Below are 25,804 nucleotides of genomic sequence, written 5' to 3'. Positions count from 1 at the left end.
TGCCTTATTACACATACCTTTCTGCAGACAGATTTCACCCTCACTAGATGATGACCACCAGCATGAAAATGAATCCACCAACCACAATAAGAACCTGCCTCAGACTCCTAAATCACATGTCAGTATGCATGTATGTGACACCAGTAGCCAAACTTCATCTATATACAATACAAGATTGGCTAAGGTTCGTGTTTCACTCCTTGGATCATCAAATGAGCATGCACATCGTGATTCCCACTCACATTCTGTCATCATTGAATTGTTGGTCCGACCCAAGAATGCTCAGAATGGGGTCCTCTTCTCTACACCACCGCCTTAAAAGACACTGATCCAGATCCATCAGGAACAGGTTGGGACATACCCCTGGACAGCCTCCAAATACAAGGAACTTGGGTTCAAAAGAACAATGTCCTACACATAAATATTCTAGAATTACAAGCGATCAGATTAATTTGCATAGCATTCCTTCCTGTTTTAAAGAATTCTGCTATGCAGGATCTCACGGACAACACGTCTGAAATGTTTTATGTAAATAAATAAGTAGGTGCCCGCTCACCACCCCTTTGCCAGGACAGAATCAAGTTGTGGCCATGGTGTCAAAAACATGGGATAACCCCAATAAATCTCCATCTCACAGGAGCCAACTATGATTTAGCAGACTTTGTAAGGAGACAATCTGTCATCAACCCTGAATAGTATCATGCCAATATCAGAGATGCCAACCCTCCCTAATTTTCCATAATCCTCCTGATTTTTATATGTAATTACAAAATTACTAATTCAGGCTTAAATCTACTAATTTTGCAAGCACACACATTATACGCCTATGTACAAATATCTGTTTGTCACTCTCAACCACTCAGTTCCGACAAACTCAGCAAATAGCACCTCGGCCACAGGGAGCATTTTTCTCCACCATCCCTATGGCACGTGCACAGAGTACACAGTGAGGGTCTGATGGGAGGCAAGCTGCGGCAATTTTGAATGTGATGGGGTGCTGGTGGATTCACTGTCCAGACCACAGGCTGCATATTGTGTTCTGACTGCCCCGTGTGGACCCTGATGGACTATGTTAATGCACTGTAGGTGTGACAGAGAAGGCAATTCCTGCCATATCCATTAGAGACCTTATTGAATTAAGTTTAAGTAGCTTTGGGGTCCATTGTTTTAAATGAATGCCTTATATTCATTATTGTGAGCTGGGATTGTGTGTCACATCTCTAGGGGGAGGTGAATGCAAATTTCCTGCCTCTGGTTATGCAGAATCCCAGCCTTTTGAAGCTATTTCCAGAGGGGAGGACTACTGTGTACTAATTATCTGTTCCCAGAATCTGAAGATCAAAGGCCCAAGCTATTCATGGGGATGCTTGTTCTGAGCTAAGGCTATTATGAACTTGTAACCACAGGGAAACCCCTTTGTGGAGTTTGAAGGACAGACTCCTACAAGAGCTCTTGTTGGAGTTGGGGTGATCTCTAGTAAGCTTTTTAGCATGTTTCTAGGTTCTTTTATTGCTTTAGTATGTTTTTTCTGTAATGCTTTCACTTTAAGAATAATGTGCTGGCTTATAAAGAGCTGTGTGGTGACTAATAACTTCTATCAATTACCCTAAAGTCAGGCTTAAACCTAGAAAATAAAGCACAGACTGGCCTGGTTGGTCAATCTGGCTTGCTGAGGCTATCACAATGTACCCAGGGAACTGTGCAGCCTGGTAAAACCCCGGTCGGGAGGGAGAGAGGTGCAGGTGTCTGTCCAAGAGAAGTGATGGTTGAGGAACCAGGAGCCTAGAATGGGTGCCCTCAGGGGACCAGAAAAGGGGAATACAGGTCCGGTTGCCCTGAACTATGATGCTAGGTATGTAGAGTGCACCAGAAGGGTCTACACAGGATTGCTGGAGCTCAACATGCAGCTTGGGCAGTGAATCCAGCTCCCCTGACCTAGCTGACAGTTGCTGCGGCTTGCCTTCTGCACAATCTGTGGGGAAGGAGAAGCCAGAGGGGCAAATGAAGGCAGCAGTGGAGGAGGAGAAGGAATGCGACAGAAGAAGTAGAAGAGAAGGAGGACCATTTTGGGAAGGATGTCCAGGCCTGGGACTGACCAAGCCCTAAACTTGATAGGAGGGCAGCTTTCCTAGGGCCAATCCTCCCCTTCTTTCTCTTTGGGGGATAGGGCTCAAGGACACAATGAGGGTGTGGCCCAGGGGCTAAGATCCCTCTAAGATGCGTGGCTACGCAGCAGGCTATAAAGGGCCATGCAGCCACAGGGACCTCGAGAGGAGAGAGGTAGGGCATGGGCGGGGACTGGAGAGAGGAGCAAGTTGGAGCGTGCAGGGCTGCCTCAGGCACCTCCCCCAGAGCTCTGTGCTGCCAGCGGGGAGAGAGGGGACAGACAACCTCCCCCCCGCCCGAGCTCCGTGCTGCCGGCAGGGAGAAGGCTGGGAGAGTCCTCTGTCCCTGGACCTGGGGCAGCTTGCACCCTGAACGCCTCATCCCCGGCCCCACCCCAGAGCCCATGCCCAGAGCCCGCACCCCAACCCTCTGCCCCAGCCCTGAGCCCCGTCCCACCCTCTGAACCCCTTGGCCAAACCCCCGCCACCAATCACCTCCATATTGGTGCACATAACAAAATTCATTCTGCACATGCACTTAAAAAATTAGAGGGAACACTGCCCAGGGGTCAACTCTGTCTCCTCTTGGCCACCGACAGGGAGATGATAGGAGGGGAGAAGGGAGAGGTCCCAGTTTCTCCACAGGGAGAGGAGCAGATGAAGAGAGAGAGGTCCCAGTGTCTGAGAAGAGAGGGAAAGGGGGAGAGAGGTCCAAGCAACCTCCCTAATGTCCCAAAAAGTCTCAGAGCAAGGTTGGCATATATGCCGTATTTCACTGATGGGGAAACCCCACTATCGACATGTTTGCCACAAAAGCGAACACAGTGTCTTTTGCTTCAGTGGAGGCATGAGCCCAGGATCCTTGAAAGACACCTATCTCATACTGTGCAATCAAGGTCTTGCATACACATTTCCACCGATCCCACTGATACCCAGTGTGACGTTATCTGATTAAATTATGACTATGTAGATCATTGTTGCTACCACTGTTATATAATCGCAACAAACCTTGTACAATGTCAAGTAAGGTGTCTATGAAAGAGTTATGATTTGCTGGATATGATTATCCTATTTGTATGCATGCATCATTTGTATATCTAAAGTTATGAATGTTAACTATGTACCTGTATTTCAAATGTGTTTGCTCCTGTGGTATCACCCACAAGGTATTTAGCCAGCACATTGTAAAGGGACTGTTCAAGTTGAATGGCCCATCAAGGAACATTTAACTCACAATGGACCATGAAAGACACCTATCTACACCTAATGGACTTTCCTGTGTTCTAGCTAGAGTATGGGTAATGGCCTCTGCTATAACTCAGCAAAGCATGCTAGGGCATGTGACGAGACCATGTGACACTAAACTCCATCTTGTTACCTGTATTTTTCCACAAGCTGTGTGGCGGGGTTTGTTTGAAACAGTGGGTTTCCCTCCACATGGCAGAAGCTATAAAAGGCCCTGGAAATACCTCCATTTTGCCTCTTTCCTGCTCAAGCCTCTGGACTATGAACTTATACTAATGGGAGCATTCTATCCAAAGGACTGAGGACCTTCCAATGATTTGAAGCAACCAGAGACTTAACAAGCCAGCAGTTTATTCCATCACTGCTATAAGCCTGATCCAAGAACTTTGCATTTATTGTATGTATTTGATTCCTTTAACCAATTTTAACTCTCACCGTTCTTTCCCTCTATAATTAAACCTTTAGATATTAGATACTAAAGGATTGGCAACAGCGTAATTATTGGGTAAGATCTGAGTTATATATTGACCTGGGTATGAGGCTGCTCCTTTGGTTGATTAAATTGGTTTTTAAATAACCATCATCATTTTAATAAATCATCATTAAGTCTAGTGTTTTTGGTGGTGATACAAGGACTGGAATACCTAAGGAAACCGCTTTTCTGACTTTTTGTTAGCCAGTGTGGTGAAATAGAAGTTTACTTTTGTTGCTGGTCTGGTATATCTTATGGGAAAATAACCACCAGTTTTAGGGTATATCCTCCCTATTTCTCGGCAGTTTGTCCTGAATTTGGTATTCTCAGTTGTGACCCACTGAGGCACAGTGACACCCAGGTTAATATGAAAAATCAGACGTGGGGCAGCCACTTGAATCCCGATAACTCCAAACTGGCCAAAACAGTTCTGGGTAATAGACCTCCTCGAAATATCAACTGAAGCTCCGATAGTGCTTCCAGACTGTCAAGTCGTAGTGTCACAGAACCTAGGTCAGGTACCAGAGGAACAGCCGTGTTAGTCTGTATTCGCAAAAAGAAAAGGAGTACTTGTGGCACCTTAGAGACTAAGGTGCCACAAGTACTCCTTTTCTTTTTAGGTCAGGTACTTCACTCAGACCTGAAATTGCTACACCTGATAGCCTGGATGCTAGCAGGTTGAATGCTACTGACAGAGACTGTTCACTAGAGATATTAGAAATCCTACTGCAAAGCAGAAAGCTGCCCACAAGGAAAACTTACTCAAAGTGGAAATAATTTTCAGTTTGGGCAACCCAACACCTGACCTATTGGAGGCCCCTGTACCTAAAATCCTGGATTATATTCTGCATTTGAAACACTCTGTACTTTCATTCAGTTCCATTAAGGTCCACCTTGCGATGATTTCATCATGCTACCACCCCCACTCAGTCGTGTTCCCCCCCACTGCATTCAGATTTTTAAAGGGGTTACTCTGTACTTAACTACCAGTAAAGGAACCCCCTCTGGCATAGGATACTATCCTTTCAAGCCTACAGGAGTTCCCCTTTGATCCTATCTTGAACTGCTCTTTACACCACCTTACTCTCAAGACGGTCTTTTTGGTCACCACTTTGTCAGCGAGAAGGTCAGCAAACTCCAAGCTCTCACATCTGATGCTCCTTACACAATGTTCCCCTTACGGTTATTAAACCCTACTCCCTGGACTTGGCAGCAAGATCAGATGCCAAATTTGGTAGGGAAGTGTTACAATCACTCTTTAGTTAGTGGCAGTTACGATTCTTCAGTCCCACCTTACAGATGGGGCACTGCTTATCAGTCACCTAGAATGAGCTCCAGGAGCTCCACAGACTTATACTCAGAGAAGGAAAAAAATGGTTACTCAGCTGGTAACTGTGGTTCTTCTTTTAGTAGATACAGACATATATTGCACTTAGATGAGTGCATGCCCAGCGCACCAGAGCTGTAGAAATTTGCCTAGCAGTACCTATAGAGGGACGTCACTCACGCTGCATTGTTGTAGCCCTTCCCCTAGCTACATGAGGTGGTGCTGTCCTGACCTTCCCTCAGTTCCTTCTTACCACCCATAGCTAGAGTCAGAGCTCTATGTGGTATTAACTTCATAACCTCTCAACTATTTTAGTTTTTTCCCGTGTACATGGTTAGTAGTACTGTTAGTGTTAGTTGTAGTAGTTTGTTTCCTTGGTGATGCCCTCACAAGGGTTTAAACATTGCCCTTCATTTGGGGGAGCGATCCCCAGCAGCAATCCCCACACGTGGTGCTTGCTCTGTTTTGGCAATGCCCACATCAAGAAGCATTGTACGATCTGCAGATCATTTAAGAAATGGACTCAAGTGGCTTGGGACCTTTGCCTGAAGCAGCACCTGTTTGAACAGGCCATGCAGTCTGCTTCATTACAGAGGCCCTCATTGGGTGAGAGACTGCCCTCAGGCTCCGAAACTGCTACTGCTTCATGTTCTGGAGCAGGCGCCTCTCTGAAGAAATGGAGGAGCCATTCCTCATTGACTGCACCGAGGAAAAGGTTGCATAAGACCAGTCAGGACTGCTCCAGGTCTCAGTGTGACTCTTCCACCTCCTCCAGAAAAAGTGTGGACTGACCGGGAGTTGGTGCAAGCACATGGGATGGCATGGGTATGTCTAACCCTTCCCTGGTACTGAGTATAGAGGTTAGAAACCCTGTACCATTGACTGTGTTTCCGTCCTCCACGTGTGCATTGAGTCCGGTACTGACGAGAGAGATGCTGGTACTGACTGTTTCCATGTCGGTGGTATACCAGGCAGCTACAGACCTTCTCTGCCTCTTGTTCCCAACCTCTCCTTTGGTCCATGACTTTGCCAGGGTCACATCATCTATAGCCCTGTCGGTTGAACGAGCTGCTGATGCCTTGGGTCTTTTGGCATTGCACCCCCATGTTCCCCTTCCACAGATTGGGAAAGCAGGGCTGGTACCAGGATCAGTACAGGGGACCTCTGTATTGGGAATCTTGTTGGCACTGCAAATGCTTCGGTGGCGGCTTTCACTGCTCTTAACGTTGGTATTGCCAGATACTCTGGTACCGCTGTTGACTTTGGGACTGACACTGCTTCCGGCACGAGCATGCTTGGTACCAATGGTACCGCTTCCCTTGGAAGCACTGCTTCCCGCCTCATTCTAGGTGAATGATGAGTCATACTGGTTACTCACTCCCTCTGGTCTCATTCTGTCTTTATCTCCTGGATCTCGAGATTCCTCAGCGTCTGAGTTGGGGTTGTCATCCTCCTACTCTCCAGTGCCTGACCAGCATCCCCTGGCCAGGTGCCTACTGGTCACCAATGCCTTATCCATGTCAGTGGCCTCTATAGAATCCATCAGATGCTCTTCAGTCACGAAGGTCCCACTCTTTGTCTCGCTTGAAGGTGAGATCGCCAGCCAGGTCTGCAGTGGTGACCATCAATATGCCACAGGCACTGGCGGTCCTTCTGTCCGCACTGGAAAAGTATCTTCCTTTCACTCAATTAAGGGCCTCGTCTTTGTCTCCAGACAATTCTGTGCTGCCTGGCTCATCCTTCCTTTCGGTACCAGAGAATTTTAAGATGTACCAAGACCTTCTGCAGTATGTAGCTGCTTCCCTCAGTATCCCAGTGATGTTCTCTTGCACAAATTAGTGGAGATCTTGCAGCCATCTGCTCCTGGGAGAGTCCCCCTCCCTATCAGTGATGTGCTCCCTGAATTGACTACGGCTCTATGGAGCATACTGGCTTTGGTACCGCCTGCAGCTGAGCAAATTGAAAAGCGCTATTTTGTTCCTCTGCAGGGATTTTTGAAGGGTTTTACTCCCATCTACCCCCAATTTCCTTGTAACTACAGTGAATGAGAGAGCCCGGCAGAGCAGGTTTAAGTCCACACCCAAAGATAGGGACTCTAAATGATTGGCCCTCATGGGAAAGAATATTTATACCTCTTCCTTACAGGTGCGGATTGCTAACCAGTAAGCTCTGCTGTCCAAATACGATTTCATTAACTGGACAGCTATGTCAGAGTTCGCAGACCAGCTGCCCAAGGCCTCATGAGAGGAATTTTGGGTATTTGTCACTGAGGGCTGCTTGGTACCTAAAACGTCCTTGCAGTCCACGCTAGACATTGCAGACACCTCAGTCAGGATGATGGCCTCTGAGGTCACCCAGAGGAGGGCTTTTTGGCTGCAGAATTTGGGCATTGCCACCAGTGTCCAGCAAGCCACTGAAAATTTGTCCTTCAACAGCCAAACCCTGGTTTTGGACAAAACTAACAAGATGCTGCACTCCTTCAAAGACTCCAGGGCTACCCTGCAGTCATGTGAGGAGTATACACTCTGATGGTGCAGAGACACCACTACGGCGTTCAAAAGCAACACCAGCAGCAGTATCGTCTGCAGTGCATGTTTGGCCAGCCTTTCCCTCATCCAAGGCAATGGGACTACCCCAGAAAGAGGGATAGATCCCATAGGAGAAAGCAGTCAGGCTTGGGGTTCAGCCAATCCATACACTGTCCTACAAGTACCCATTTTGACTCCTTGCTCCAAAGCACTGTTCCAGTCATTGCTCCTCTCTCCTCATCTCCCCCGACTTTGGGGACAGGCTGGCCCACTTTCACAATGCTTGGGACTTGATCACCACCAACAGCTGGTTCCTAAGCACCTTCAGATCAGGTTATGCCATGCAGTTCCTCTCCACCCATCCTTCTTCAGGGACCCCTCTCATGAGATACTTCTTCTCAAGCAGGTCTGCTCTCTGCTGGCTTTGGAAGTGGTGGAAGAGGTTCTGCTGGAACACTGGGTCATGGCTTCTACTCCTGGCACTTCCTGGTACCCTGAAGCAAGGGAGCGGTAAGACCCATCCTTGACCTTCGCAAGCCTCAACAAATGTATCAGATCTGTGAGGTTCCAAATAGTCACTCTGTTGATTAGTCTCCGTCTGTTGTCGCAGAACAACTGGTTTGTTGCTCTGGGCTTTCAGGATGCGTACTTTCATGTGGTGATTTTGCTGAGCCACAGAAAATTCCTTCGATTTGTTGTGGCAGAATGCCACTTTCAGTACACAGTGCTTCCATTTGGCCTCTCTTCTGCCCCTCGGGTTTTAACCAAATGCATGATCGTTGTTATGGCATATCTCAGGAAGAAAGGAATTCACATCTTCCTTTATCGGGATAAATGGTTACTGAGGGGCAGATCTAGAGAGCAAGTTCTTGCTCACACTGGCACCACACTGCTCTTGTTCAAGCATCTGGGTCTCAGCCTAAACACTGGGAAGTCAACCTTGGCTCCCACTCAGAAAATCGAGTTCAGTGGGACCCTGTTAGATTCCACAACATTGAAAGCATTTCTGCTGACTGACTGTTTTCAGACTATTTGCCGTCTTTGCCTCAGTCTTGAGTCTCAGCTTTCCATGACAGTTCAGATGTGTCTGAGGCTTGTGGGACACATGTCCACTTGCATGCAGGTGGTCCAGTTTGCAAGGTTGTGCCTTCTCCCCCTTCAAATGTGGCTCAAGATGATTTACCATTCTACGCTTCACCCTCTAGACAGACTGGTTCATCTGTCTCCTCTGAACTCCTTGCAGCAGTGAATGCATCCAGAGAACATTTGGCAACATATTTCCTTTTTCTGGTCCTCGCCAACCAGGTCAGTTGTTACTGATGCCTCCCCAATGGGTTGGGGGGCACACTTAGGGTCACTGAAAGTGAAGGGACTGTAGTAGGAGCAGAAGGCCTTACTCCATATCAATATGCTAGAGCTTCAGGCCATCTACAATGCATGTCACACTTTTCAGGACCATATCAGAGACTCAGTGGTTCACATACTTACCGACACTACCACCATGTTGTATTATGTGAACAAACAAGGGGAAGCACACTTCAGATTACTCTGCCTAGAGACAGTCAGGTTTTGGCAGTTCTGCATTGAGGAGACCATTACTCTGATAGCTATTCACTTATCCAAGGTTCATAATCATCTCACAGCCCATCTCAGCAGCTATTTTTCCCTGAGTAACAAATGGTCCCTGAAGACAAGTGTCCTTCGGGTCATCTTTACAGCTTGGGGCATCCCAACGATCGACCTGTTTGCTACAAGGGACAACAGGAAATGTCATCTATTCTGCTGTCGGGGGGCATCAGTCCAGGCTCCCTGTCCAATGCTTTCCACCTCAGCTGGCAGAGGGCTCTTCTCTATGCCTTTCCACTGGTCCCAATCATCCCTCAGGTCATCCTTGGATCCTTGCACTCACTCCTTGTATCTCCCAGCGTGGCTGCTGCCTGCCTGAATGAGGAGGAAGAACTGTGTTCAGTGGCTGTCCAACAAGTTCTCCTTATCAATGGAAAACCCTCCACCAGGATGTCCCTTTTCAGCTAAATGAAAGTGATTTTTGGTGTGGTCAATAGCCCATGGAATCCAACCGACACTGGTCTCTATCCAGGACAGTTTGGATTACCTGCTGCACCTTCAGGTGTTGATGCTTGTGTTTAATTCACTGGAAGTGCATTTGGCAGCATTTATTGGAACTTAATCTCCCCATTCCAAAAAGGTCAATCTTCTGCAGTGCCATGGTAGCAAGATTCTTAAAAGGACTCCTTCATCTACATCCCCCGGTCTGAGAGCTTGTTCCTTTGTGGGGCTTTAACTCAGTCCTGACAATCTTAATGGAAGCCCCTGGCATCTTGTCCCTTTCCGCTTTTGTGTCAGAAAACTGCATTCGTGTTAGTGATAACATCTGCAAGGAGAGCGAGTGAGTTGCAGGCTCTGATGGCAGAGCGTCCTTATACACAATTCTCCAAAGACAAAGTGACCTTATAACTGCATCCAAAAAAAATTTCTAAAGTGGTTTCTCAGTTTAATTGGAACCATGCTGTACCTGTGTTCTTTCCTAAGCCGCATTCATCTCCAGAGGAGTGGTATCTCTGTATCTTAGAAGTCAGACGATGTCTGGACTGGACTAAACTGTTTTGTGCTTTGCCTCGTTTGTTTGTGTCATATGCAGATCGCATGAAGGGTCAAACGGTCTTTTCACAGACAATCTCCAAATGGATAACATCCTGCATCAAGACTGCATATGAAATAGCTCTGGGTAAGCTCCCTCAATGAGTGCAAGCTCTTTGTACGAGGGCGCAAGCAACATCCATAGCATTCCTCAGTGACATTTCCATATTGGACATTTGCAGGGCTGCTACATAGTCATTGATACATACATTCACAAACCATTGTGCCATAACTGCATATTCCAGGGTGGATGCACCCTTTGACGGAGTGGTCCTGCAGTCCTTGTTTAAGTAGGCTCTGAGCCCTGTGTCCTGGGGGAGGTACTGCTTGTGAGTTACCTAAATAGAATATACGTCTGCATCTACTCGAAGAAGAAGAAATGGTTATTTACTTTAACTGGTTCTTCGAGATGTGATGCAGATGTGTATTCCATGACCCACCTTCCGTCCCCTCTGCATCAGAGTCTCGTTCCTGGGTGTTCAGTGCGAAGGAACTGAGGGAGGGTTGGGGCAGCACCACCTCATGTAGCTAGGAGAGGGGCTATGGCCACTAGGCATGAGTGCCACCTCTCTATGGATACTACTAGGCAAATTTCTATGGCTCTGGTGCGCTGGGTGTGCACACATCTAAGTGGAATACATGTCTGCATCACAAATCAAAGAACCACAGTTCCAGTAAGTAACCATTTCTTCTCTGAGATGTTGTCTTCTGGCGGATTGCACGACCTGCCCTCCATCCCCACTTTTTTTTAGTCAGGATACTGAGGGATGGTTGCGGCCACTCTGCCATTTATGCCCCAGGGTGGGAAAGTATGAGGATATGCACAGCACAACGGACACTGCTATTCAGCGATTCCTATCTCACATGCATGAGGCACATGCACATCTAGAATTGGATCTACATGGACAACGTGTTGAAGAACATGGTTAATATAAAGTAAGTAACTCTTTTTTTCAATAAGTATCATAGATCTTGTTCTGTGATTCTCTCAGGTCTCCCAAGCTAAGCATCAAGTTCTTGGGAGAGTCCCCAGGAGCACCTAGCTGTTGCAGGAAGTAGTTAAAGTGGCTCAGATGATTTGTAAAGAGGCTCAGAAGGTGGCACTCTTCACCCAAAGTCTGTATGCGCCTGTGTCCTGCCATTCTGTTAGAGGGCACTGTGTCTGTGGAAGTGTGGTATCTTGGGAATAAGAAGTAAAGCCAAGGTCCCAGCCATTTGTAGTCATTAAAGATCTTATTTCTTTTCTCAGGACCAAGAGAACTATAACTCTACTATCCTGGTTACGTTTTAGTTTGAGCAACTCCAATCTATCTACTTAAATACTCTATTCAGTTTCAATTGGACACATTATTCTTCACTTCCCATCCTAAAACTGTTCTTGTGTGTTAAATAATCACTTCAGTGGTTTAAAAAAGCAGTCCCTGTGTTTCGTACATAAGTTTAAGATTTGTAAAATATCTTGGGGGAGGAAAATATGCTATATAAGTGTAAGATCATTATCATAAGTGCTACTTCCAAAGAGCAATTGTTACAAGAAATTTCTTGTTTCAGTTTGCTCTGCTTACACTGTAGCCTGTTTAATCAGGACAGAGCCCATTCTTATTCTAGAAAACGATGAGCTGCCAGTCCAGTTCAGTTTAAGCATTCTTCTTAACTTGTTCTCTTCTTATTTTTTGTTTTACCAAGAATTCATATTAGTGGAGAGAAACCAAAAGATCGATCGTGGCACACTTTGACTCCTATAGCAGATGATAAACTTTTCCTGTTTGGTGGACTGAGTTCAGATAATGTTCCTCTAAGTAAGTACTTCAAAACATACAGAGTCCATCATACATTTTAGTGCTAACCATGATGTTATATACATTCAACTTCATCATAAAGATGTTTGGTCCAGATCTTGTTATATGACTCTTACTCTATGTGAATATTTATTCAGACACTTTTTATTATTGTTGTTTTATATAGCACTGATGATGGACATAGCACAGTACAATGAGTATATGTGTTGAACAAATAGCCTTTTCACCAAACAACTTACCATCTGATAAAATAAGAGCTAGAGTCTCACTCATGCCAGTCTAAATCAGGAATAACTCCATCAAAGACAATAAAATTGCAAAACTAGTAACAAAATATAATTCCAACACAATATGTGAATAAACGTAACATTAATCACTTTCTGCTCCAATCTGACCTACAAAACCTTCACGTAAAAAGTGAGAGAGCCTGCTACAAAGCTCTTTTTCTAATAAAGGCAGCCTGTATAACTGATACAATGCACAGTTGGTGGTAATGGTGGAGCTTCAGGTTTCACAAATATTCAGGGCCAGATTTTGAAAGGTGCCTTGACCCATCAATCTGAATGTATTTAATGTGTGTGCATATCAAGTGTTCCGCAGGGATCAGTACTGGGTCCAATTCTATTCAGTATCTTCATCAGTGATTTAGATAATAGCATAGAGTGTACACATGACGTTTGCAGATGATACCAAGCTGGGAAGGGTTGCAAGTGCTTTGGAGGATAGGATTAAAATTCAAAATGATCTGGACAAACTGGAGAAATGGTCTGAAGTAAATAGGATGAGATTCAAGAAGGACAAATGCAAAGTACTGCACTTAAGGAGGAACAATCAGTTGCACACATACAAAATGGGACATGACTGTGCCAAGGAAGGAGTACTGTGGAAAGAGATCGGGGGGGTCAAACTGGATCACAAGCAAAATATGAGTCAACAGTGTAACACTGTTGCAAAAAAAGCAAACATCCTTCTGGGATGTATTAGCAGGAGTGTTGTAAGCAAGACGCAAGAAGTTAATTCTTCTGCTCTACTCGGCGCTGATTAGGCTTCAGCTGGAGTATTGTGTCCAGTTCTGGGCACCACATTTCAGGAAAGATGTGGACAAATTAGAGAAAGTCCAGAGAAGAGTAACAAAAATGATTAAATGTCTAAAAAACGTGACCTCTGAGGGAAGATTGAAAAAAATGGGTTTGTTTAGTCTGGAGAAGAGAAGACTGAGAGGGGACATAACAATTTTCAAGTACATAAACGGTTGTTACAAGGGGGGAGAAAAATTGTTCTCGTTAACCTCTGAGGATAAGACAAGAAGCAATGGGCTTAAATTGCAGGAAGGACGGTTTAGGTTGGATATTAGGAAAAGCTTCCTAACTGTCAGGCTAGTTAAGCACTGGAATAAATTGCCTAGGGAGGTTGTGGAATGTCCGCCATTGGAGATTTTTATGAGCGGGTTGGACAAGCACCTCTCAGGGATGGTCTAGATAATATTCAGTCCTGCCATTAATACAGTGGACTGGACTAGATGACCTCTTGAGGTCCCTTCCAGTCTTATGATTCTATGATTTGCACAGACAAATTTGGGATTTGACACTGCACTCTTTTATTCAGGCAACACTCCCATTCATTTTAAGAGTTTTGCCTGGATAATGATTTGGACTATAAGATTGCGTCTTCTGTCCTTTACAGATATGAGTGATTGTCCCTGCAATCACTTTTTAGCAACCATTTTTTTTAAAAGCCCGTCACTTAACATCTATTATGCATTAATCAAATAATAAAAATATTACTACTGTCCTTGCAAATTAAGGAATTTTATTTTTATTAAGGTATAAGATGATCATTTATATATTTAATTATGGAAATCATGGTTGTAGTCAGTGTTACTCTTGCTGTTACTGCATGAAAATATCTATTATGCAAAATGAAGGCCTTAATTAATTCCTTCTTCATTGTCTGGCACCTTGGAGATCAAGCAAAAAGGAGACTTGGAAGAAGGAGGAAGAGAAAAAAAGAAAGACAGAAAATGAGATAAAGAAAGTGAGGGAATATTGTTTCAATATCGGTTTTGTTCAATATCTTCATTAATGATCTGGAGGATGGCATGGACTGCACCCTCAGCAAGTTTGCATATGACACTAAACTGGGAGGAGTGGTAGATATTTTGGAGGGTAGGGAGAGGATTCAAAGGGACCTAGACAAATTAGAGGATTGGGCCAAAAGAAATCTGATGAGGTTCAACAAGGACAAGTGCAGAGTCCTGCACTTAGGATGGAAGAATCCCATGCACTGCTACAGACTAGGGACCAAGTGGCTAGGCAGCAGTTCTGCAGAAAAGGACCTATGGGTTACAGTGGACGAGAAGCTGGATATGAGTCAACAGTGTGCCCTTGTTGCCAAGAAGACTCACAGCATTTTGGGCTGTATAAGTAGGCGCATTGCCAGCAGATTGAGGGACGTGATCATTCCCCTCTATTTGACATTGGTGATGCCTCATCTGGAGTACTGTCCAGTTTTGCTCCCCACACTACAAGAAGGATGTGGAAAAATTGGAAAGCGTCCAGCAGAGGGCAACAAAAATGATTAGGGGTCTGGAACACATGACTTATGAGGAGAGGCTGAGGGAGCTGGGATTGTTTAGCCTGCAGAAGAGAAGAATGAGGGGGGATTTGATAGCTGCTTTCAACTACCTGAAAGGGGGTTCCAAAGAGGATGGATCTAGACTGTTCTCAGTGGTAGCAGATGACAGAACAAGGAGCAATGATCCCAAGTTGCAGTGGGGGAGGTTTAGGTTGGATATTAGGAAAAACTTTTTCACTAGGAGGGTGGTGAAGCACTGGAATGGGTTACCTAGGGAGGTAGTGAATCTCCTTCCTTAGAAGTTTTTAAGGTCAGGCTTGACAAAGCCCTGGCTGGGATGATTTAGTTGGTGTTGGTCCTGCTTTGAGCAGGGCATTGGACTAGATGACCTCCTGAGGTCCCTTCCAACCCTGATATTCTATGATTGGGGGAGTACTTTAAGATTTGTAGAGTCCCTGGGACACAGCAGTCTTCATTCTGATGAATATAGTCCTGTCATTTCAAAATAGTCTCTGATTTGACTTGTATATTTTATATTGTGTTTTTAACTCCAGATTTCAGTGTAGCTAATTTTATCTTTTGTGACAAAAAAGAACTCACAAGTTAAGTCATGAAGACTCTAAAATTATGGTAGTCAATTCATTAACATGGTAGTCATTCTTTTGATGTTAGATATTTTAGACTGTAGAGCTCTTTGTACAAAACAAAAGGTAATATCTTATTCACCAAGAAATAATTCTAAGATACATATTTTCCTTATTTGCAGGTGACGGTTGGATTCATAATGTCACAACAAATGGATGGAAACAACTTACCCACTTACCTAAGAGTAGGCCTAGGTATAAAAAAAAAGTCAGCATTTGCTGAAATTTTTGAATATTTTGAAATATGATTAAATAAGGTATTAAATCAGAACACCTGCCTTTAAAATAATGTATTAAAATATTTTACAAAATGAGCTTGACATAATTGAACAGCTTGCTTTATATAAGTAGTTTTATTCTTTTTCATTATTAGGCATAGTCTTTTTTTATTTTCAAGATTTATTATTTAAAATGCTTGCTGGCACTAACAGGGTGTTTGTAATGAAAGGGGTGCAGACTAAATTCACTTGATGTTTTACTTCCAAATAAGTAGATATCAGAAATATGTAAAAGTAAAATGTGTAGCACTTTTACTAATTAACATTAGATTTAATAATATACAACTAAATGAATCATGAAAGTTCATTATTTTTAGAAGAGACAGAACCAGGGAAATGATGTTGCACTCTTTTAGGATTCAAAGGAAGTTTAAATAATAGTTCTTTCTGTTTTTTTCCTGAACAGAAGTAGCTAATGACACTTATTGTTTTGCATAAATTAATTTAATACAGAACAACAGTGATTGGGTTTAAATTGCAGTATTTTGAAAGACTATAATATCTTTAGTGGACTTCATTACTGAGCAAAAAGGGTCCAGTTCAAACATCCAATGTCTACATCTTTTAGATTTGCACAAGTAGACTTTTTTTAGAGCTTGCGTAGAACAAAAACATAATTTAATTTTATGGAATTAAGAGCAAAGGAAATGTGTGATTCGTTCCATGTCTGACTGAAGTAAGTAAGTCTCATGTTCTAAACATGGATGTTATACAGATAGTGCCATTGAAAATGGGTACTTACTGCATCAGGGTACACTTTTTTATTTTTGCCAACATTTGCAGCATTCCCTATATTTAGAATCCAAAATACTGTAAATACCTAGGTAAATTTAATTACTGCAGGTGGTACATAGCCAGTTTTTAAAAGGACTTTATACGTTAACCGGGGTGTTTCCAGGTTTCTTCCTGAATTAATTACCACTGCAATATATCTGCTATATTTAGTTTAATTATAATAGGATTGTTACACCAGATCTGGTTGAAATTTAGGAAAACACCTTAAAGCACAAGTATTAATAATCATACTTAGCTTTCGACATCACTTTCCATCTATAGATCTCAACGTGCTTTAGGCAAGAAGGTGAGTATCATTATCCATGTTTTACTGATGAGGAAATTGAGACACAGAGAAATGGAGTGACTTGTCCTGGGTAATATAGCAAGTCAGTAGCAGAGTAAGAATTAAAACAGTTGTCCTCTGACTCCCAGTACAATCGTCTGTCTATATTGCCTCACTTAAAGTAACTGCTGGGCCACACTGCCTCCAACAGAGTAATCAAGCTGTGGGTGAGTGTCCAGTGTGAGGACAGCCAAAGGGCTGTAGCGTAGTCACCATTCCAGACTGTAGGTTAGAATAGTATCTGTGGCCCCTGTGCTTAGGTTCTTGGCCAGTGGATCTATATGGGCCTGATGCAGAACCTGTTGAAATCAACGGAAGTTTTTCTATTGATTGCAATGGGCTTTGCATCAGGCCATATAAACACAGATCTACTGGCTTCTAATCTGGCCAACTCTGGAAATCCCCTTCCATGCTGGCCTATTTGGAGTTGGTTCAGAGCACATTTTCAGTACTGTATCTGTGCCCTATCTCCTGATATATGTATAGGGTTATTGCAGGGCCTTCAGAACACAGGCAGCTTTATGCAGGCCTTTTGCAGTGGGATGAATTTGAGAACAGAGTCTTAAAATTAGGGTTGCCAACTCTGACTGAAGCTATTCCAGGAGATTTTTTTTTCCAACATAACATAATGTCATTTTCTTAAAATATCCTATTAAAATCTCCTGCATTGCTTTCAATAGTCACCGGAAGATGGATGCTGATTCTGGGTGACGCCAGGCCAATCCTGGAAGTTGGCAACCCTGTGCTTAAAATGTGTTGGCAAAAAAAGTATACATGTGTATATCCCTATATAAAGATATAGCTTATATCACATGCATAAGTGCATGAATGTATTTTCTTGAGTTTCCTACAAAACTTTTTCATTTATGACAATCCCCCAAAATAATTTATGTAAGAGACTGTTTTTCTGTTTCTAATTATGCATAATAAACTGTCACTCTTATTATAGACTTACAGTATTGAATGAACCTTGTGTGTCTTGCTGGAAAAAGTGTTTTGTTTTTTGGTTTGGTTTTTAATTGCAGCTAGGCTAAGACTTTGCATGCCAAGTTTCTTTCCAGCATGAATTTTTTGTTTGTTATAAACTCCCAGTGTTTAACTAAAGGATAAACTATGTCATCACTATAATTCTAGGTAGAGAGTCTGTGTAAAAAGGTTACATTAATTCAGCTTATGTACTATGTAAATAACATGCTTTATTAGAATGTTTAGGTGATAAGTTAGAGCAGCTGTGAGAGGACATAAACTCTATCAGTCTATAGAAAAAAGCATCAGGTTTCAAGCTAGAATGTCAAGAAAGTCAAGGCAGGAAAGGCTTTCCAGTGTTCTTCGATGATCAAGTCCAGGCCAGAGTTTTCCTAATGCAGATAAGACAGAGACAGATCTATCTACAGGTATGAGGAAGAGAAAAGGTGGGATAGTTTAGTGTAAGGAGAACAGTGAATAATTGCTGAAATGAATGACGTAAGAAAATGTGAGTGAATTTAGTTTTGCATGAAAATTCCATTTATGCGTACTTTTTAGTAGTTAAAACATAACAGAAGGGGCCAAATTCTACATTGACTTACACCCAATGCTATCCTGTTTACCTGAGTGGGGTTACACTTGGCACAAGACAGTGCAGAATTCGATCAATTAATTCTAATAATAATAACAATAACTAAATGCAGTACAGTGAAAATCTACTTATATGAATCGTTGATAAAATAATAAGTTTATAAGAATCACTTTTCTCCAAAACATTTTATATACACAACACAAACAAAACTTCTCCTGCTGAGCATGAATGTGGAAATTGTCACAATCAGAAAGTGATCTGCATGAATTGGAATGAGGCAGAAAAAGGATGGATGGGAACTGATGGAGAAAAACCTGTGTTCTGAGACTCAATCCTAAAATTCAGGAATGAGAGTCAACATAAATGAGCCCATAATCCCAATTTGCTAGTACTTGTTAATTAAAAAATAAAAGTGGAAAACTGATATAAAAATAAAATACTTACTATATGTAAACATTTATCAAGATACTTATGAGTTTTCCACTGTAGTGTTCTGTGTAAAATAACGATAGGTAAGCCAATATATGTATATGTGTGTGTGTGTGTATATATATATAATAGAAAAACTATACTACAAATCAGCCAGACAGCCACATTAATATGTCGGTCTGAAAGTTCTCTTAAGGTAAAATGGCTAGTCATATTCCTTTCCATTACTTTTTAATCCTCTCATACAAGTATAGAAGTGAATAATTTGATCTTTCAGGCATGGTTCCTGAGTGTTGAAGCCTCCTGAAATATTTTTTATACAATAAGAATTTAATAAAATTCCTCTTGGTAAGTAGTGTAAGACCAGTAAGAATTCAATTTGTCTGTTCATAAGTATTGGATTCATAGCATTTATAAAATTGACTGCTCCATTTAACCAAATTTATCATGTCATTATTCAATTTTCTTTTCAAATGAATCTTTTGAGATATGAGAAATGAGGGGGAAATCATGTGATGTGGATGAGGTTATACTCATTCAGATAAAGGTCTGCTTCCCTGAATCCTATATTAAAACATTTAAAATTAACTAATTTAGATTTCTTTAGTTGATAATATGCAAATAAACCATTATTATTATTTTATTTATTAAGCTATTCATTTTATTTATAAATTTGTTTGTAGGTTGTGGCACACAGCCTGTCTTGGCACAGAAGGAGAAGTGATGATCTTTGGTGGGAGCAAAGATGACTTGCATTTCTTGGACACAGTCAGTAAATTTAATAATGAAGTCTTAGTATAATTTAATTAAAAAAACATTAATTCAACATTATTGCTGAGAATTTAAGTGCATGAAGATCAGGACATTCAAGGCCAACTGTTCAGTTGGTATAAATCAGTATAATGTCTTGACTTAGATTCCTAGATTCTGTGGCCAAAAGGGATCATTGTGATCATCTAGGCTGACCCCATGTATAGCTCAGGCCATAACTTCCCCAAAATACTTCGTAGAGCAGATCTTTTAGAAAAATCTTGATTTAAAAATTGTAAGGAATGGAGACTCCACCACGATCCTTGGTAAATTACTCCAATGGTTAATTACTCTCACCATTAAAAGTGTATGTCTTATTTCCAGTCTGAATTTGTCTAGCTTTGACTTTGAGCCACTGCCTCCTGTTATACCTTTTTCTGCTAGATTAAAGAGCCCTTTTGTAAGTACCTACATGGAAACAAATATTTACTGGACTATAAACAAGTCACCCCTTAACCTTCTCTTTGATAAACTAAATAGATTGAGCTCCTTAAGTCTATCTTTATAAAGCATGTTTCCTTTCATCATTCTTGTGACTACTCTCTTCAGTGGAGCAATCTTGATTTACATTTTAAAGTTTTGGTTCCTATAAGAACTACAATTCATCATCATTCATGGATTGTTTGGTATTACTATATAGTGTGTTAATTTTTGTGCCTTAATGCCTATATCCAGAGCATAGCAACAGCCCAATTAGTGGGACTGGGTGCTATGTAGATGTGCAGGGGAAAAGCCAGAGAGGCACACTCCATACCCCAGCCCTCCAAATGAATGGCACAACTCTGCTGAGCCTGCTTCATCCACTCCTGCAGGAACTGACACACATCTGCATAGCTACAGAACACCCACTCCCTATGCTGCTATATAGGTGCATCTGTAGATCTGAGTTCCACGCAGCACAGAACATGTACTTGTGTGCATAATTCCTGTGAGTAGTCCCACTGAAGTCATGTGAATAGTTATGGGCATGTGTGAATGTCTGCATATCTTAACCTAAAAAAAACCAAAAACAAGACTCCACAAGTAAGTGTAACAAACAAGAGGGAAAGGGGAAGGAAGATTATGGTAAAAGTAATAGTTATCATCTGGTTACATAAGCTAAGAGTGTGTGTACACCTTGATGGTTCTGACTCATTTAAACTATGTTTTAATTTTACTCAATTACCATTTTAAACATTTGCTATCTAATCATAGACCCCATTATTTGTATATTATTTATTGTAATTGTTTGTTTTCTTTCTATTCTACTGACTATTCCCAAACATCTTTCTATCTACCATTATTAGTTCCTTTTAAAATATAAACTCCTAAACTTCTCTCCCCCTAGAAGTCCTGCCTCAGATCGGGCTGGAAGGCCATCAAAGCTCTTCTGTTGTTCAGGGACCAGGGTTGGGTCCCTGAAGATGCCAGATGGCACATACTCCATCAATCCATAGTAAAACATATATTCTGACATCACTGTTGTCCAGGGTTGTGAAGATGCCACTAGAGTTTGCCCATTACCTAAATCCCTTCTTACCACTTTCCCACATCTTTCCAATTCAAAAATCCACCTCCCAGCCCCACAAAGCAGTTGTCAGGGGAACTTGATGCTGTAAAGATGTGGCCCTTCAATGTTGCTGAGAGGGGAGGTTGAAGAAGACGTGTCCCCAAAGTCCTGCCTCTGTAGGCATGTAGGTGGGGGCTCAGAAGTATTTTTAATCTTTATAATATAATTGTTAATTTAAATATTCATAGATTTTAATTATATTTATGGTAATCCATTTTATATCATCCTGTTGAAACAAATATAAAGGTATTCCTGGGATAACTTTTAAATTGACAGTTAATCTTGATCATTCTCCTGATTGTTGCTGTTCTTCTTCATTAGGGTCACTGCAGTGATTTATTGATTTTTCAAACTCAACCTTACTCACTTCTCAGGTGAGTTTAGATTATATAGTGGCACAAAGAGTCTAGCACAGATAATTATGGTACTACTTTTTATAACTGAATAGTTTTTTTTAACATAAGGCACTTTTAACTATTCTTACCTGGATCAGTAGGTAAGAAACAAAATGATGACTCTAGTTAATAATGTAAATATGCTCTGTAAATATGTTTCAAAACAGTTTTAAAGCATTGGTATTATTATGGAATGGACTATACATAAATTACATATATTTTTAATTTAACATTTTTTGTAAAAGTTTGTTTCATGTGTTTTATCTTTAGGTTATAAGACCTTAGTTAATTCTGACATTCTTTTCAGATTGTGCCTTGACTGCATTGGTAAAAATGCCAGCCTTTTAAAGAATCAAATATCCTGGTTACCATCCAAAATTTTGCCACAAGTGTTGAAAAAAATAACCTTTTGGGCTGCATCTAACCATCGGCAAGAGAAAAAAGCTGAAATTGAAAAACAAGAGCAAATAAATGTCACCTGAACAAGGACAAAAAAGATATTGACCGCTATATGTATTTATAGTATACAGCAAAGATTTTTGTTAGCGATTGTTTACTAGCAGTACACATAAGGTATTTGGTAGGCTGAGTTTCTACAAGAAAGTCCTTTTTGTTTCCTGAGGTATTGCAAAGAGTGAAAACTAAATATTCTGTGTTGTAATAACACCACTTGAGGTTGCAGAAATTAACTTCTGCTCTTATGGTCTTGGTAAGCGACTTCATAAAAAGTACTCTTTTGGAAAGTAACAGAAGACAGAACTTTTTCAGAGGCATAAAAATTTCTCTTTCGGATCTAAAGTCTTATTTCCAGTTTTGTCACATCAGCACTTGCTGATGAAGACAAAATTAGTTTGACACAGTATCCGTGTTAATTTAACTCTTGTTAATATGATTATAATTGCAAATCCTTTTGTTTGATTTATTTAACAGCAGCATATGAAAGTTTGACTATTGATACTGGGAGGTAACCATCCTACACAAAAGCAAAAAAATCAACACGTTGGCTAAACTGTGGAACTTTAAAAGTAAAAAAAAAAAGATATTAAGCTAAATAATTTTGTATGTGAAAATTCAGATGCAGTTCATAACATTGTTTTACTGTAATTCTCTAATCAATGACATTTTTTCAAAATAGATTTTATATATATTTTTTATTTTGAATGTGTAAAGTTTATATTTAATTTTGGTTCAAAATATTTTATTTATTGTAAAAAGCTTATATAGAATTACTATTTTCCTATCTGTTTTGGGTATTTAGTTAGTTGGGACCCAGTCATTAAAATTTTATGTAAACAGTATATTTGAATGTAGACCATTCTGATTAGTTTTTACCATTTTTACAATCTGACTCCAAAATCCTATGTAATTAGGAAAGGAGATTTTGTAGTGAATGTGTATCTTAGAAGAAAATATATTATGACTGAGTATCACAGTTGAGCCATATTTTCCTATTTTCTTCAACTACGGAGACATTTGATATTAGCAAAAAAAAAAAAATGTGAAGTGGGAGTGTAAATTGTCCAGATTTGTGGTCTTTATGTTAAAAGGGATTCCCACACACAAGGAAATGGTTCAAATGATTAAACTGGCCCCAACGACTGTAAAATTTTCTTAGGTATAAGCATCCACTCCTTCCACTTTTTAACATATAGCTGGATTTGCAGCTCTTATCCTGCAGAACAAGGGACAATTTCAAATACATCCTACCACAATGCATATATTAATTACTTAGAATTTGTTATGACCCTCATCCTGCAAAGACTCATATGCATGCTTGACTTCAAGCACATGAATAGTCCCATTTTGTTCAGTGGGATTACTCACATGCTTAAAGTTATGCACATATATGAGTCTTCGAAGGATCAGGGCCTATAAGAGCTCTTTAGACCATCATTTGAACTGATCTGATCAAATTTGAAGAGAACACCTCCAGGCTCCACCTCCATCCTCCAGCTTTTATGACCTCCATCCTCCAGCTTTTATGACTGGAGTTCAGAAGTTTTGAAAGTCCTTTTAAAATTGGTTCTTTCACATACGGAATTATATTTTTCTCAGATAGGAGTTACGGTTAAGGATAGATAACATCATTTTGGAATTAATTATAAATCCTTAAAAGGCAACTTTTCCCATGAGTATCTGTATTAATGATACTAGGGACAATTCCCTCTCAGATCCACATGATAGTATGCAAGTCTGGTGTTCTGCTTCCCCATATGTGCAGAATTCACAATGACATCACTGAGAGATCTACATGCATAGAGGAATACTGAAGTGCTATTTCTACTGTACAGACGTGAGAGGAGAATTTTGCCCATTGATTTACAGAGGAAATAGGATCAAAACATTTTGTGGCAATGTGTAATCCTTAATCCATTTGCTATAGTTTTGCCACTGCACATATGCTGCTGTGAACATTTAAAATCAGTGGAATGTTAGATGTACCTGGGACATTCAACAGCACAGCAAGTGCACTTTATAGGAATGTTCCTGGGGAACATTTAGCACTATAAAAATTCAAAATGATTAATTTCAGACTGTATGTAGCAGTGGAAAATTTGTGTTAATTATCTTAAGACAAGCAATTTTGTTATTATTACACTTGGGTAAATGTTCTTATGTAAAGAAGTTAGTATAAAAAAAGAGGTAAAATACCAGCAATTTTTTTTATGGAGACTGTTCAGATTCAGTTATAGACATTATCAAAAGTGCCTTTAGCACCATGTTATGTTTTCATTAATGTTTCAGAATATTTGCAGTTACTTCTTTGTTTACTGTTATAAACTAGAATAAAAATGTGAGTTTTTGACAGACTACATTGTAAATCAGTTATGATCACAGACTGCAAAATATTTTACAATTCTATCATAAGTAACGTGTTTCCTTTAAAATACGTGACTGTGCCACACTTTAAAGTACTATCTGTAATATTTAATTCCTAAAAGCATACTGTTTTAGGACAAAAGGATCCTTACACTCCCATTGACATCAGTGTGTCCCATATTTTGAATTAGTTGTACTAGTATTTCACAATTTTCTTCCACCCACTACTTCTAACTTCTGTCTAAAAACTTTGCTAATTCTTCTTCTTCAAGTGATTGCACATGTCCATTCCACTGTAAGTGTGTGTGCACCTTGAAGTTTTTTCTCTTAGCAGTACCGGTGGGGGCAGCATGAGTGCCCTCTAGTGCCTCGCATCACTGCATGTAGGTATAAAGGGCTGCACTGCTCCCGACTCCCCTCAGTTCCTTCCTACTGCCAGTGACAGTTACTGTTGCAGCTACAGTCTTTGTTTCTTCGTATCTTCCCTCCTTTAGTGTAAATAGTATCTTTAGTGTTTGTTTTTAGTTTTTACAGAATATCTGTAAATAGCTTCGGGAATAAATTTAGAATACTGAGGGAATAGAATAGGCTGAGGGAACTGGGGTTATTTAGTCTGCAGAAGAGAAGAGTGAGGGGGGGGGGGATTTGATAGCAGCCTTCAGTTACCTGAAGGGGGGTTCCAAAGAGGATGGAGCTAGGCTGTTCTCAGTGGTGGCAGATGACAGAACAAGAAGCAATTGTCTCAAGTTGCAGTGGGGGAGGTCTAGGTTGGATATTAGGAAACACTATTTCACGAGGAGGGTGGTGAAGCACTGGAATGGGTTCCCTAGGGAGGTGGTGGAATCTCCCTCCTTAGAGGTTTTTAAGGCCTGGCTTCACAAAGCCCTGGCTGGGCTGATTTATTTGGTGTTGGTCCTGCTTTGAGCAGGGGGTTGGACTAGATGACCTCCTGAAGTCTCTTCCAACCCTAATATTCTATGATTCTATGATCTTTTTAGTATATAGCTACCATTGGCTTGGTTGGGCTCCAGGTTCGGACTGATGCCCCATTCACATGGCTTCAAGGCCAGCCTGTTCATGTAACAGATCTGCCAGTGAGCAACCCAAACTCCATCTGCCTTAAGTGTCTGGGAAGGCACATGTGACAAACACCACACTTGTAGAGGGTTCAAACCCTGTTCGAAAAAGATCACAAAATTGCCAGATTCAAGTACATGCTCATGGAGTCTGCACATCATCTGCTGTCAGAATGAGTACCAAGAAGTCCGAGTCTGTTAGGCATGCTCCTCATGTTCTAATAGAATCCTAAGAAGAGACTGTGTTAAGTCTCTTAAAGCCTAGGTACCGGACTCTGCAAGAAGAAGGCACCAAGTGTTTGTAAGGACTCAGTGGGGCACTCAAAAAAGTCACACCCCCAGGAGCAATGTGTGAGCCAGGAGGGATTGTTGACTCCAGAACCCAGGAAGGTCCATTCAGACCAATCCCTGAAGGAT

The 25,804-nt window shown here is 41.2% G+C and overlaps 1 protein-coding gene across 6 annotated transcripts in view; it reads left to right on the top strand.

The window, feature by feature from the left end:
- KLHDC1 (kelch domain containing 1) overlaps nt 1–24,304 on the top strand; it is a 67,169-nt gene extending 42,865 nt beyond the window's left edge. For all 6 annotated transcript variants that reach the window (XM_075130025.1, XM_075130024.1, XM_048854147.2 and 3 more), the window contains 5 exons: nt 12,022–12,134; nt 15,475–15,547; nt 19,421–19,505; nt 21,418–21,470; nt 21,799–24,304. In XM_075130025.1, the coding sequence (XP_074986126.1) occupies nt 12,022–12,134; nt 15,475–15,547; nt 19,421–19,505; nt 21,418–21,470; nt 21,799–21,973 (499 nt within the window). In that variant the 3' untranslated portion in view covers nt 21,974–24,304. The remainder of the gene's footprint in view (nt 1–12,021; nt 12,135–15,474; nt 15,548–19,420; nt 19,506–21,417; nt 21,471–21,798) is intronic.
- The last annotated feature ends 1,500 nt before the right edge of the window (nt 24,305–25,804 follow it).

Source organism: Caretta caretta, chromosome 6 (genome assembly GCF_965140235.1).
Source record: "Caretta caretta isolate rCarCar2 chromosome 6, rCarCar1.hap1, whole genome shotgun sequence".
Lineage (NCBI taxonomy): Eukaryota > Metazoa > Chordata > Testudines > Cheloniidae > Caretta > Caretta caretta.
The sequence above is the reverse complement of the archived record's forward strand: the minus strand, read 5'-3'. Positions and strand labels throughout refer to the sequence as shown.